This window comes from Thunnus albacares, chromosome 2 (assembly GCF_914725855.1).
Source record: "Thunnus albacares chromosome 2, fThuAlb1.1, whole genome shotgun sequence".
Taxonomy (NCBI): domain Eukaryota; kingdom Metazoa; phylum Chordata; class Actinopteri; order Scombriformes; family Scombridae; genus Thunnus; species Thunnus albacares.
In genome coordinates this window covers 3,143,740-3,159,618 of record NC_058107.1, presented here as the reverse complement: position 1 = coordinate 3,159,618, position 15,879 = coordinate 3,143,740, and the positions used below count along the sequence as shown (strand labels likewise).

At 39.6% G+C, this 15,879-nt stretch overlaps 1 protein-coding gene across 5 annotated transcripts in view; it reads left to right on the top strand.

The window, feature by feature from the left end:
• Positions 1-15,879, top strand: part of abca2 (ATP-binding cassette, sub-family A (ABC1), member 2) — a 121,944-nt gene that overhangs the window by 68,338 nt on the left and 37,727 nt on the right. For all 5 annotated transcript variants that reach the window (XM_044363135.1, XM_044363127.1, XM_044363118.1 and 2 more), the window contains 9 exons: positions 152-265; positions 1,970-2,146; positions 3,644-3,865; positions 6,116-6,489; positions 8,267-8,426; positions 10,164-10,292; positions 10,431-10,598; positions 12,426-12,522; positions 13,434-13,607. In XM_044363135.1, the coding sequence (XP_044219070.1) occupies positions 152-265; positions 1,970-2,146; positions 3,644-3,865; positions 6,116-6,489; positions 8,267-8,426; positions 10,164-10,292; positions 10,431-10,598; positions 12,426-12,522; positions 13,434-13,607 (1,615 nt within the window). The remainder of the gene's footprint in view (positions 1-151; positions 266-1,969; positions 2,147-3,643; positions 3,866-6,115; positions 6,490-8,266; positions 8,427-10,163; positions 10,293-10,430; positions 10,599-12,425; positions 12,523-13,433; positions 13,608-15,879) is intronic.

Genomic DNA, 15,879 nt, shown 5'->3' with positions numbered 1-15,879 from the left:
GGTTTTATATTGTTGAAAGGTGTTGGACAGCCAGTGTTTCATGTTCAAACAAATCGTAGTGTTTGTGTTACACCATTGGATTCATGCTCTCATTCACATCTTCTGTGTGTGTGTGTGTGTGTGTGTGTGTGTGTGTGTGTGTGTCCTGTAGGTGTACAGTCTTATCTTTGGTACATCTCCCAGAGAGGGAGGAGGGGCCCAAAGTTGGATTCAAGGGGCAAGAGACACTGGACACAAACCTGGAGACAAAGTCCTTCATCTGGAGGCAAGTTCATACACACAGATACACACTTCACTTCACACACACACACACATATACACATGTATGATCCACATATGAGGTCACTGAGGTCTTGTTTAGGCTATGTTTGGACCAAGTCAGGCAGTGCGGCAAAAACACCAGTCCTCCCGTTCATGTGAATGGGGGAAGTGCGTTTTGGCTGTGGGTGTTTTGGCGGCAGTAGCACTGCGCTGGACTGCGGCCGGAAAAGTTGAACCAGAGCAAAGTTTTGGAGAAACGCAACACAACGGCACTGCGGCTGAAGGCTGCGGTGGCCAATCAGAGCTGTAAAACTCTGCCAAGAGGGAGGACAAAGACGTTACTAGGAGGAGGGGAGGACATTAGTCTTCATTTGATAATGTTAAAAGTAAAGTTAGACTTTGCTGTCTCCTTCTCGACTCATTTTAAAGAAATGAGAGAGAGAGAGAGAGAGGAAAGCTGTGGTCGAGCATACTGGAGAGCCCATGATGATGTCGTCATTGTTTTAACACGACCAACAACAAAGACTAAAGAATAAAGAAAATTGTCAATTTTAAGAAGCTGGAATCAGAGATTTTGGAAATGTTCTTCTTAAAAAATGGCTCAAAACAATTAATTGATTTTCAGAATGATTAATTTAATAGTTGGCAACTTATTGATTCATTGACTATCGTTGTAGCTCTACTTTAAATGTCCACTTCAATACACTATCTACACATGATAAGAGGTAAACTATCCAGCTTTGAGCTTCTTGGTAAGCTAAAGTTTTATTAGATGTGCCTTGGAAAATGCCATAAAGGGGGTTCAAGTTCAAACGGTTTGATATTTGAATGCAGTAGCGAGGTATCAGATCTCGCCACACCCAGCATCGCTGCTCTTATCAGACTCAAACGTGACAATTAAATTGCTAGGTTGCTTTAATTGTGAATGAGACCTACCACTTATCTTTACTGAGCTAACAGGACTGCAAAAAAGACGTGTGAAAACAAATTGGTGACATTGTTGGTTCATTCGTACGGCAGCTACATCAGAAAACAACAGTCAGAGCAGAGTATCACACCCACCGAGCGTCAGGTTCATGAGAGGCCAGAGACTGCTTACTACTGTATGTACTTAACTAGAGTATATACTGTATATGTGTGAACTTACCGCAGTGTTTAGACCAACTTTAGGTCCGAGTGGGGAAAAAAAAGAACTCCTTCATACATTTAAAACAAGGCCAAAGTTCGTCTAGCTGGTGAACATAGTGGAGCATTTAGCAGCTAAAGAGCCAGATGTTTTCCTCAGGAGCTGGTGGACACCAAAGCAGAGTTAAAAGATGTTTTCTGCCCCCTGGTGGCCACAAAGTGGTGCATGCAGCTTTATGTATTGACACTGTTACATTAGACAGTTTACACTGTTGAACCTGCATTTTTCATGACTGTTTACCCTATAACCTGCTTTATTTAAGGAGTAATGACGGGTATCTTTGAGTATCATGTTAATGTTTTTTCACATTATCCCAGTTTAGAAAAACCAAACTGTAATGTGAACAATGTTTTGTTGCTTGTTTCTTGTGTCTTCCACTCACACACAGCTCAGTGACAGTTCAAACCCTGCTGCCATTATTACAATTGGTATTTTTTATTGTATTTGGTTTTAGTGAGCATTGAGCATATGCCTATTTTTTTATTTATCAGTGATGTCTTGGCTGTCTTCATCTTCCTTCAGGAGAAGCTGCTTGGAAGTGTACACAGTCTGGATGGAGGTCTGATTCACAAAGCGTTACGTGACCCAACGAAAGCAGCCCACAGGCAGGCTCTGCTCAGACTGATGTCCCAGGCTTTAGGCCTGACTGAAGTCACTGGAAACCAGAGAAATGACCAGCAGGGCCTGAAGGAGGTGGAGGTACACCTGCCTATTTACATCACTTGAAACACTTGAATTTGGTGACCTCATTAATGCATCATGAGAATAACACATGTATAAGTTGTCCCACCTTAACTAGAGGAGAGTGTGAGAATGAGCATCCTATAAGTGTGTAGAGGCTTTTTTAATGGAAAGTTGTTATAAATGAAAAAGTACACAAATAAAAGTGTGCTTCAATAAAAGATATAGAACTCTGTTATTTGATTTTTTTGTTCAGTCAAACTACAATTTTTGTAGTCAGCAGTATGATAAATGTTTCTCTTGTTTTCCTCTTCTTGCTAAAAGAATATAATATATAAACAAATGTTTTATGAGTTACAGAAAAAATGGAAACGAGAAGGAATATACAATATTCTAAGACAACATTTGAAATCGCTGTCTAGCACCTAATGTTTATATGAACACCGACAACATTAAGATACAGAGAATAAATGCCTGCCCACTGTAAATCAAGTCAATTTACTCTAAACCACCAGGACCTCATTTCCCAAATACATCTTAAGACTAAGATGATCGTAAAATTCATCTTACGAACCTTCTTAAACTTAAGAGCTGTTTCCAAAGAACATCTTAACTCAAAAACGATGGTAGATTAATGATTCCTGCTGAGAGCATCTGAAGAACCTGCAGGAGGAACCAGAAACTACAACTTTCTATAATTTTATCATGAACACAGATGTTTTTTAGTGATGAATGTTATAAATAAGTGATAATGTGTAAATCAGAAAAAATTGAATTAAATAACACACAAATTAATTCAGTATTGATCTCTTCTTTCTTGCATAATATATTCATCTCTTCTGGCGGAAAATTTCCAGATGGTATATTTTTAGGTTCCGTGTTTTCTTATTTCTTTCCATTCATGGTTTGTATGTTTGTTGTTTGCCTCACACTAACACCAAGTCTAATACAGAAATAATCACAGAATGAAACTTATTGGAACAGCCACAGCTTCAGAAACATCTGCCTCCAGCAGGAGGTTTCCACTCAGGAACATCAATGATAAAGACTGTAGACTGTTCACTGCACAATATTAAGTATAAAATTTTGTAACATTATGATGTGTGTATTTTCAAACTAGCCTATAGTATGGCTTAGTTACTTTAAAATATATTCAGCACCATCTTCATCATCATAGTGAATCAACTTTAACAGGCTGTTATAAGTATTGCTCTGGGAAACGCGTGTAGAAACTAGGGATGTGCAGTCCAAATCCCAGTATTGGGATTCAGCTCCATTCCCAGTAGAAACACTCTCAGCCAACATTCTTCACTTCTGAGACTGATCTGACCCGAGTACAACAGGTTAACAAACCAAGCCTATCCTGTATGAAAGCAGGAAAGGGTTGACATTGCTGCAAGCTTGTTGCTCGACAGAATGATCAGTCTTCACGTTAGAAGGATGCAGATAGAATTCTGAAATGCTTACTTACTGGTGCTTGCTTGGGACAAAACATTGATTTAGCGTCTTCCACAGGGGGTTCTTCTGACTGGCGCCATGCTGGAGGTCCTTACCTGCGGGGATGGCGGGGCTAGTGAGCTCAGTAAGATCCTGTTGGTGCCTGAGAAGCAGCGACCGGTGCTTCAGGCCTATTGCAGCGCAGTGTGCAGTGGAGGGGAGGGTCAAAGGTCAGAGCGTTTCAGGCAGATGAGCCTGGAGCTTCGAGAGCAGATCAACACACAGAGTGTCAATGAGAAGGTACAACAGAAACATTTAATATAAGATGTAACTAAGTACATTCACTCAAGTACAGTACTTCTACTTAACCACAGTTTTGAGGTACTTGAACTTTACTTAAAGCTAGAGTGCAGGACTTTAGTCTCTTCCTTCTGGCAGTGAGAGTAAAAGAGAGTTGCTCGGTTGTGATTGCCTGAGTACAAAGATGTCAGTAGGACGAGGGGAGGACATTTCTTTTCATGTGATAACGTTAAAAGTAAAGTTAGACTTTTCTGTCGGCTTCCCAACTCATTTTAAAAAAGACGAGATAAAGAAGAGAGAGAGAGAGAGCAGCTGTGGTCGGGTGAGCTAGAGAGTGAATGTAGAGAGGGAGCGGTGGTAACAGGGAAGCCAGTGAATCAGATCAATAAAATGTTATTTTCTGATTATTTCACAGCAGTTACGTTCTAGAGCACTAACACAGCCACACCCCCCCCCACAACCCCCCCACACCTCTGCTCAACCCTCTGAATGCAGCCTGACACAGCTATGCAGCAGCTCTCACCCCGAATGACAGGCAAACAGAGAGGGCCAGTATAAATGGATATGTTCTGACGGCCCACCGGGATGTGTCCCAGTATGCTTGATGGCCAGTACATACTGGCAGTAACCTACTGTTGAGGCTGCAAAATGGTTGATAAATTGTTTTGAGTGTCACCCAACCCCCTTGAAATGACTCCTTTCAGAATTTGATCCATTTTGTCCAATAACATTTGGAAATTTTAGAAGAGCCACACGATTAACAGCCAAAGGGCCAGCGGGGGAATGTCACACCCCACATGAGATTTAAAAACTCTGTATACTGTGAAATGATCGGCTTAATCAGCACTGGGTGAACTCATTTGGCAAGAACTTGAATGTAACGGACTTTCATTTATGTGTAAAAGTTCCGCACTGCAGGTTGAAGTATTTCCATTTTATGCTACTTGATACTTCATCTCCACTACATTACAGAGGGAAATATTGTACATTTTACTAAACCTCATTTATTTGACAGATTTAGTTAACTAGTCACTATTCAGAATCAATATTATATAAAATGTTTGCCAAACTTTCTGACTTATTATAACAACCAGTGTTGGGCTCCTTATCATGTTTCAGATGTTGTTGTTAGGAGATCCACCAAAAAGGTTTAGTGTCAGAGAGCAACAAGTTTATTTTTACACTCTAAAATGTCCCACTTACCACATATCTGTGCCATCTTTCTTTAATAACCACATTTAAGGGATCCTTATCAAATAGTTAATATCGTAAACAAATAAGAGCCAATATACAGCACCAGTCAAAAGTTCCCTTTAACTTTCTGATTCAAGTTAAAGGGAAAAGTGTGTCCAAACTTTTGACTGGTACTGTAGTTATTATATATATACTTCTCACCCAACTCTATTATATTATATGTTTTATTGATAATATAATTAGGAATAATTAGCTTGTTACACAATAGTAAATCCATACAGTCTCCACTGTGCACTCTGTGTTTTGGATGAAGAAATGTAATATTAGCACACGTTTTAAACAGTCACACTCAGACAACTTCTGTTATTATATCATATACTGTATCATGAAAGACAAACGTATTGTGACCAGTCACATGACTATTCTGACAGTAACATGAGGAACTGATCTAATTATCGCTGCTGTGTAAATATCACTCAACGTTTGTCAGACTGCTGTAGAAGAAAGTTTCCCTGTGTGTCAGTCCTTCACGCTGTATGTTCTATAATAAGACGTATAAGATATCTTCTAAAATATAGGTGCAAGGTGCAGATGTCAATGTACACAACACCGCATTTTCCTACTTCCTGTGTAGACGGGGCAAAATTATGGAGTCTGAGCACTTCCTTATTCCTTACAGTCAGTATAGAAGAGGCAACGAGGGGATGAGGAGCAGGTGTGCAAAATAAAAATATCTACCTAAACCAATGCATAGTCACCGACAGTATCACTAATTGTGGATGAAATCAAAAACATGGTCTGAATCTGTGTGGTCCTTTTGGCTAAACTCAATGTCTGTTTTTCTGGTAAGACAACAAAAATAAAAAAGTTTAAAAAATGCATCTGATGTGACGAGCTGCATGGTAAAGAAGGATGTATGTATATAATATATATGATCTTCTCATTCCTTGTATTTGAACTTGTTTTTTGATTTCTGGCATCTGAGATTAACTAACAACAAGTTTGGAGCCCATGATAGTACCTCACTAGCTTTCTCCTACATCCTCTTCCCACCAGCTTCACCTGGAGCGGCCCAGCTCCTTGCTTCCTCTCTCCCAGTCCCACCTCGGGGCCTTACTGAAGGACCTGGCCGATATGGAGAGGCTTCTCAAGGACGTGGACCTGCTCTCCGGCCTGGCCCGACTGCTGCCCAAAGGGGCCTGTACTGGTCGAACTCCCCCTTCCCCCACAAACACAACCTGGTCCCTCAATGCCACCACGTGGGGCCCCAACACCACCGACATCCCCGGAGAGGAGACTGAGGAGGGAGCAGAGGCTGGTGTCGGAGCAGGAGGGAAAGGGAAGGAGGACGCTGAAAACCCACACTCTCAGTTCTCAGCATTTGTGCAACTTTGGGCCGGGCTGCAGCCCATTCTGTGTGGAAACAACAGGTGGGTGATTTTTGTAGTTGCGGTTATCGTTCCTATCCATACAAATAAAATGGTACTCACCATGTAAACTGTCGAGATCTGCAGCATCGCTAAAGTGAAGTGAGATGAAACACAAGGTGAGGCTTTAAAGCTGCATGAATCAATATTTTTGTATGAACAAAGACTCTAATGTGAAAGGTGTTGCTCATGGTGACAAACCTACATTATCACTGGACAGTTCTTTCAGCTCTATGAGGCAGTTTAGCCTCTTTCGGTTCATTGTTTTTGTTTCAGAGACAGCAGTTAGCTGGTGAACATAGTGAACATTTGGCAGCTAAAGAGACAGATATTATTGTCAGGAGTTGGTGGAGACCAAAATACAGCTAAAAGGAAAGTGAAATCAAAAATGATCAGGTATACACAAACACAACTCCGTCTGTCTGCTGGATATGTAAACAGGTAACTGGTTGCTAACATGTTCATTATATAACAACTTCATAAGGAATTAATATTTCAATCGCATGAGATTTTAGCTTGTTGTGAAACTCAGCCTCAGATGGTCAGAAACTGTTTAATACATCTTTTAATGAACCTCTGGAGGGGTATTTCATTATGATGGATAAAGGAAAAGTCTGGCCTATTTTGATAAGCCTTGTGAATTTAATAGAGTTCCGTTCCATAACTGTGGCTTATATGATTCTATGAACTTATACTGCAGAGCTAGCCTGCTCCACGGCAGGCTAACTGTCAAGCTTAATTTAGCTGTGTGTCAAAGAATTTCTGACAGACGGAAACAGAATCAAGTGTCTCGTTGCACTCGCATCACTTGTGTCATGTTCATGTTCAGAAACATAAGATGGAAGAACTGTGAGGGATTTTTACAAAAACACCTCTTTCAGTTAATCCACATTTTATTCATGGTCACTTTTTTTTTTGGAGTGAACCCTTTTATTTAAAAGCTTAGCATTTACAATTTAAGAAATAAAAGTATGCCAAAGTTGCTTTCTGTTTATTTATTTATTTATTTATTTATTCATTCACTCATTTTGTTCAAGCTGTGAAGACAAAAAGAAAATTAAATAAAGTCCAAACCATGACCCTCTGCTGTGTTTAAATTTATACTTATATCCTTCTCCAGTTTCTTTATCTCCAACTGCAGCTTCTTCATTTTTAACTTTCGATGATGCTTGTAAATTGAATGGACGTCCTGTGGAAGAGAAAATATGTCAAAGAGTAGATGATTATGTAGTTGGTAACCTACACATAATTGGAAACATACATCTGATATTATGTAGCCTACTGACAATATAGCCTCAGCTATAATAATAGCTATCCCAGCTATTAACTTGTTGAGTAGGCTACAAAAATATCATAACTGGTAGAGATAGGGTCAAAACTAGATCTAGAAAATTAAATGAAAGTTGCAACAAGCCATAATTATGTTTTAACGGACATCATGTTTCACTCACAGTGAATTTTGGTGCTTCACATTGGTTGTCACCGGTCAATTCATTGATGACAAGAACTTTCACCAATCCTTTCTTTTGTGTCCGAATCTCAAAAGATTCACTGACAAACTCAGAGGAATTCCTTGTCAGATAAAGTGACTGCAGCATCATTTGTTACTGTGAGCTGTTTGATGTGAGCACAGTGAGGTTGTGGCCTGATATATGAGAAGGATTCTTTTTGCTTCATTGTGATTCATTTTAACAACCTGCGACAGATAACATAAAATGCAGAAGTACTACTACTGTGAGTAGCAGTAAAGTTAATGGCCTTTAACCCGTGGCTGTTGCAGGATCATTGAGCCGGAGGCCTTGAAGCAAGGCAATATGAGTTCTCTGGGATTCACCAGCAAAGAACAGAGGAACCTGGGCTTACTGGTTCACCTGATGACTACAAATCCCAAGATCCTCTACTCACCCATCGGCTCCCAGGTGGATAAAGTGATTCAGAAGGCAAGTAGAGAGTGCTGTCCTTGGTGTGGGTGTATAAGTAAATTTTCTTTCATTACTTAAACTGACATACAGTACTTCTTTCATGGTGCTCCACACCAAAGAATTGCAAAACTATGACTCAAGCTGCATCTATTGTTTGTTCTTTGGCCACTTGGGGAAGCAGAACAAGCTGTAAACACATCTGACATACTAGTACAACTTTCTGTGTGTTAAAAACAAATCAAAACTTTCTTGGATCAGCCATGCTAGTACGATAACAGGAACTACCCTGTCCTCACTATCAGACAGGCACTATCACACCCAGGCAGAGAGACATCAAACAACCCTTTATGTCACCTCTATCACTCACTCCAACTCTTCCCACCATTATAAAACTCATCTGAATAAACAAATCCTTAATGCCAACTTTTATTAACTATTAATGTGATAAACAAGTTATGAGGAAAGTGGTACTCTAACACATGCACGTAGCTGCACATATCAGTCAAACTGATGTTAAAAGTATGTGGAAATGCATATGTGCAGTAACAGTGAAAAGTTTAGACACACTTTCTCATTCAGATGAATGTCCAAAGTTTTGACTGGTACTGTATATATTTTCTTTTAATGCAATGTGTATATTTTTTCTACATGTATGGTTTTATTTTATGTGTACCTTCATGGGCCACATTCAATCAGATAAAGTTTCAGAGCCACAAAAACAAAGAAGTGAACAAAGAAATGAGCTAAAACACTGCAGAGTTGGTGATAATTCTCTTTTTGTTATGCTACACATTGTCATTTGATCATATGTGAACATAACAGTATGGTTTTTAGCTTTTTACAAAGCTAGCTCAACTGCATCTCACAGTGTACAGCAGTTGGTATCCACTGATGAGGATGTGGTTGAAAGCTGATAAGTGGACTTTGACACGCAATATTTGGTCAAACTACTATTTCCAAAGTCCAAAATAGACTTTCTCGCTCAATTAAAATATTGATTAATAGAGCTTTAAAGATTTATTCTGTTGATATTCAATATTTTTATCCTTGTTAACCAAATCAACAGTTAATCTATCCTACTAACAAGTACATTGTGTGTATCTTATTCCTCTGTGTCATAGCGCTCCATTGTTGTCCAAAAACTATTAAAAACACATCAGTGAGCCACACTGCTGTACTGGGTGACATGTTCCTTCATCACCATGAACACACACTGTAGTGAGATTTACTCACACACACTCACACTGTTCTGCTTCCAGAAATACTCACTAGAACAAATGTGAATTCATCCGCCGCTTAAAATAGTCCCCAACAAATGCACTATGCACCCTGATCTTAATAGTTCACTCTTGACAATGCTGCATTTACAGTTTTATTGTCAATGTTTAGTGTCACTGTCACTACAGAGCCAGAGACTCCCAACATGAATTATGTGAGACCATGGAGCAAGCAATGGGAAAAGTTTTGTATTCCACAAACAGTACATGTATCCTGTACTGTCTGACATCTTGGGTTCACAACAACCTTCTCCTACTTATTGATTATCTGTTGATTGTAGCACAGTCTGACCATTCGCAGCACCTATCAGTTATCTGAGCAAGTGGCTGAGGACGGGTGAGAGCACTGTGAATGTGGGAGGGTGAGAGATGAAAGGAGGATGTGGAGGAGGAAAGGAGTGAAACTTTATGGGCAGATGGCTGAATTCATGACAAAATAGCATTACAAAAACAAAGGAACATTTTTTTTCCCTCTTAGGCCAATGAGACATTTGCATTCGTTGGGAACGTGACACACTACACCAAGGTCTGGCTTAACATCTCTGCTCAGCTCAGGATTTTTCTTGAGGAGGGCCGGCTGCACAACCAGCTGATGTGGCTGCAACAAGTATGTTCACATACAAGTCATCCACTGAAATTATTGATGATGACATCAGGATGTGAAAATTAATCCATGTATCAATATTTTCCCATGAAGTTCAGTGGGCTGTGAGTCATCTATCAGCTCTTTCTCTTCTGCCTCCAGCTGTCTTCAGAGCTTCAACAGCACCCTGAGCTGTTGAATGGCACAGACAGTGAGCTGATACAGGGGCTGATGGAGGCAAACTACAGTCTTCCTAACACCTCCACCCTGCTAGAACAGCTGGACACCATTGACAACGCTGCCTGTGGCTGGACGCGCTTCATGTCTAAGGTCTGTATAGTAAGTGGCGATTCCTAACCAGGCCAGCTTGCACTTCTTTTTCTTTTAATACTCTTTACTTGATGGTCATAATCCCTGACAAAAGTTACTTCTCAGAAATCAAACAAATGTACAAAAACTGTACAATAACAAAAATTTTTAGAAAAAGAAGAGAAAAAATTAGCAGAACAAATATAAGTTATGTCAACAACATTTATAATAATACATTGGTTTAAGAAAACTTAAATAAATGAAAATAAATAGATAAATATCTCGATACATGCACTTCTCAGCTGGGACCAGGAAATTCTTGGAGCCACTGCTTGTAATGTGGGCTGGGGAAGGTGGAGACAGCTAGCAGCTTGTAGTTAGCAGAAGCTCTGGGATAGCTAGTTAGCTTAGAGAGGCAACAGACAACTTAATTTGGATTTCCACATGGCTTCTTTATTCTACAGTACTTAACATTGACCATACAATGCCAGCTCATACATGAGCAGTAGAGCATAGCCAACATGACTCATTACTGAATAACGAGTTGGAGAGGTTTCTCTTTTGTGGACATTAGCTGGAGTAGTAGCAACAACTACAACCTTAACCCTCCCATAAAGCATGTAATTATTGTTTTTACACTACAGTTTTTGTACAAATTAAACAAAAGAGATATAAAGTTTAATATGTAAGCTTTAGAGGTGCTGGTAGGCAGATTTTGTTCCCTTTGGACAGAGCTAGGCTAGCTGTTCCCCCCCCCCTGCGAAACTAAGCTAACCTTGTTGTAGTTTTACATTTACTGTACAGTCATAAGAGTGGTATCGATCTTTTCAGAGTCTTGGCAAAGCAATTCAATTTATCTCCCAAAAAAAATATTTCTTTAAATCTGTTAATTTATTTTTTTGACCATTTGGGGGCAGTGCAACAAGATGAAAACCATAGACTGTAAGAAATATGGACATAGCCACTGTGAGTCACCCATTGGTTTATAAACTGCCATTTTGAAGCCTCGAGTGTAGCAATTTGACCATCGCCATCTTGGATTTGGCCGTCGCCATGTTTGATTTTTGGAACCAGAAGGGACCATATTTGGACAAGAGGGTAGAGCTGACCATAGTACTAGCTGCTAGCTTGGTTAGCAATCTAAATGGGACCATAATTTACAAAATGAACATCATGCTGTGTTGAAGAAGGCTTGAAACTAGCAATTGAGACCGAAAACCCACTAGGAAACAGTTCAATGAGATAATACATCAAGAGAGAAGTAGGGTCATTTTCCCATAGGCTTCCATACAATCGGACTTTCTTTTGCAACCAGTGGATTTGCCCCCTTATGGCCATTAGATAGAAAGCAGGTTCTTGGCACTTCTGCATCTGCTTCATTTTTCAGCCCCGGAGGTTGCTGCTTGATGAAAACACAACATCGACATTGTACTTCAGCAAACACAGTCAGACATGCACCACACCATAATGTACAGCATAAGATGAACCATGGAGGAGTGAAATACAAACTCACACACTACACAATATATTGTGAACATTTAGTATGAGTAGTCAGATGTGGCATGGAAGTCATATGAAAGAATGTTTGTGTTCATTTTCAATCTGAAGTGACACATACTATAAAATAACATTGCCCAAGGTCATTATATTTGCAATAATATGCATTGATTTACTTACAGACACCGTTTGGAGACAGGAAAAGGCAAAGAAACACTATCCTATTGATTCAAGTGTAAACATGCAGACCCTGCAGTAATTCAGTATGGTGCTCAGCTGTCACAATAGTTTTTTTTCATGACTCTACTTCCACTGTGAACGATTATTTCTGTGTTTGTCCCGGGCTTTTAGGTCAGTGTGGACATCTTCAAGGGCTTTCCTGACGAGGACAGCATCGTCAACTACACGCTGAACCAGGCCTACCAGGACAATGTTTCTGTGTTTGCCAGTGAGTCATCACTCTGTACCTGTGTGTCAGAGGGGGATAATGATAGCTCAGCAAATAGTAAAACAAATGCTTGAACAAAGCGCTGGCTTTATGCTCTAATGAAAACGAGTGGAACAGTTGGGCCACAGCAGGAGAAGGACATAGTGGTACAGTTCAAATGGACTGATTTGGCTTGCTAGTCAATTGGGAAGTGCAACAAGTTCAAAATCTGCAATTTCATTTTTTTTACAGATTTTCTGAACATCCAAATGGCCAGACACATATGTAATTTAGAAACACCTCTCAGTAAAACAACACATTCAGCACTACAGTGTGAACAGCACCACAAACTACAGCCTCCAAAATGACCATAAAGTTGAATCTGCACCTTTGTAAAACAGCGTTACCACATGAATAATAAATGCCCTGCAAACATGTATTAATCATGCTTGTAAAAGACAAAAAATGTCAGCAAAACAACTCCAAACAATATTGGAAACAATCTACCTTACATTTGATACACACAAAACAGATGATGCAGGGAAAACTGAACAAAGAGTCCATTGCTGAAGAATAGACTGTTTGAAGACACTCTGCTTCTGAACCTTTCAGTGGATGACTGAGCCACAACATAGACGTGATACAGCTGTGCACCAACAGGAACGCATCACAGCTGCATCCAGTGGACCTCCAGAGTTAGACATGCAAATCTAGTGTCTGTAGGCAAAACAAGTGCAACAAGTGAAGACAATTCAGTGAGTAGGATAAAGTCAGTGCTGTAAGGAGAGATTCCCACAGGACAAACAAACCTGATTGTAAGACAGAGGTTTGACATTGTTCAGAAATGGACTGAAGCTACACTATGATGTTAGCAGGCTTCATGATGACCACCAGGACACTGCTGACCTGATACTTGCTCTTCTGCTTCATAGGTGTGATTTTCCAGACTAACAAAGATGGTTCCCTGCCGCCCCACGTCCTGTACAAAATTAGACAAAACTCCAGCTTTACAGAAAAGACCAATGAAATCCGACGAGCCTACTGGCGTCCAGGACCAAACACTGGGGGGAAATTCTACTTCCTTTATGGTTTTGTTTGGATCCAAGGTATGTGACCAGAATGCAATGCTTCTTGAGTGCTGACAATATATCCACGATGCAGGTTAGACAATAGATTTGATACATAACGTACATGGTTATATTTGTAATGTTACACAGCTGCCATAGTTGGAAGCAGAAACCTTTTTGTCGTGGACTTTGTTTTAGAGCAATGTGATGGCAACAGTCTCTGCTATAAATCAAGAGCCACACAGATCCACAGGGGAGCCAGACTGTGATGTCAAACGCATTGTTTAGTATGTTTTAGTAAGAAAAAGATTTATTCTGGTAAAGTGCTTACCACTGTGCACTGTGAAGTGGGCACACCTGTGAAAATGCCAATGCAAGCTGGAGCAGAAGCACTTTCCACTGCAAGTCATATTTTATTTAGAAGGCAGAGAGTAGGGAGCTGCTTGTCTGATACAGAGAGTTGATCCATAATGATGCATCCAAACTGACAGGAGTTGCCCGGAGACTGCCAAGGCAATTTATGGTCGATTTTAGCCATGACAGATTGAAAGGGTTGGATCACTGGAATTACAAAAAAAATTCTAGCTAGGGGACTGTATGATTATTAAAGGGGTCACAAAAGGGGGAGTGGTGTCTGAAAAAATCCCAACTCAACTGTGTATAAAAGAGCTTACTGGCTCTGTAGAGTGAGAACATGCTGCTTTATCTCAGCAAGCGCTGGACTTTAATATAACAATGCTTTTAATGTGTGCTTTGATATTTAATTGTGCACTTTTTGGAACTGCGCTCTGCAAAAAATATCTCCAACACACCTTGTTATGTGACTCAGGCATCATGTAATTGGTTTGATTATGATGGACAGTCAGACATTTTATCTAATAAATATCAGGCTATAGCACCATCTGATCTAATTCATAAATATTTTTATTGTTTGGAATCAGTGACCAGAGGCCAGATGCATAAAGAATTAGTATGCCCAAATCATGCAGATATCATTTCCCATACATAAACCAGTATTTTTAATGAACAGAATGTGTGGTGAGGCACATTTTAGACCAGGGGTACTGGTCTAAACTGTAGTTTAGTTTGATAACCAACTGTACTGATTGTGTGATTTTTATGGTTCTACATATCAATCTGTAAAATGCCAAACAAAGACATTTATAAACTTCATATTGAGTAATTACTTATGTTATGTCTCATTCTTCTAATTTGCATAGGCAACATCATTTTGCTGTTAATATTCCTTTTTTTACCCTAAACTGTGACACACCCTGTAAAGTCGTTTTGTGAGCACTGCTGCTAATCATTGATTATATTTCTGATGTTTAAAAATAATTACCAGAGATTACTGCTGACGAAAGTTTACAGGTCTATGTGATTAATTAATGACATGGACATTATAAAGAGCCACACAGCTGTGCATGATAGAGGCATGATGTGCCTGTTTGAGAACTTCACTGGTGCAACACAAGTGATGAAACTGCACTTCTCTCCCGTTTGTTTCATTGACGGGTGTAAAGACCGTGATGCAGTCAGCTTATTGATATTAAAAAAATGGCTGATAAGAGCATCTTCTTCCATTTATGGCTAATTGTGGGAGTGAAAATAAGGCTCGTGCATGTGCACCTTGTTCCACAATGACTGACATTTATAAAACAGAGCCATAGTATAGTATGCAGGACTTTATACATCTGATTAAAAGAATGTATTTTTGTGTGTACACACAGTTTTAGTCATGAATCTACACAGAGTTTTATGCTACTGGCATAAAATGTACAGGGAACATTTCTCTGGGAGGAAGTTGTTCTAATGAAAACTCTTGATTGTGTGTTTGGGTGGAACAGTTCTTTAAATGGCCTGTAGAATCCTTGCTTTATCATTTAGTCTTGTTTCGGTAAATGAGTGTGTCATCATGAGAGACCCCTTTCAAAAGGGGTGCAACGGATCACAGAACTCACGGTACGGATTGTATCATGGCTTTGAGTCATGGATCGGATCATTTTTCAGATCAGCAAAAGAAAAAGGAGACATCTTTGCTTCCCATTTATTCTGTGAAACTTGAAGCAAGGAACTTTAGCCCATGGAAACAACATTCAACATGTCCAATGTTTAAATAAAATCTTAAAATGTATAAAATATTCAATACTCAGTTGTTAAATTAAAGTGCAATATGAGGCGTGATACCTTCCTCCTTTAAACATGGTCATCAAAACTTGATGACAACTTATAAACATGAACACACATCTTGTCCTGCAGTTTAGCGTGTTGAACGAACCACCAAACAAACATTCACCAGGGAAAAGTGCAC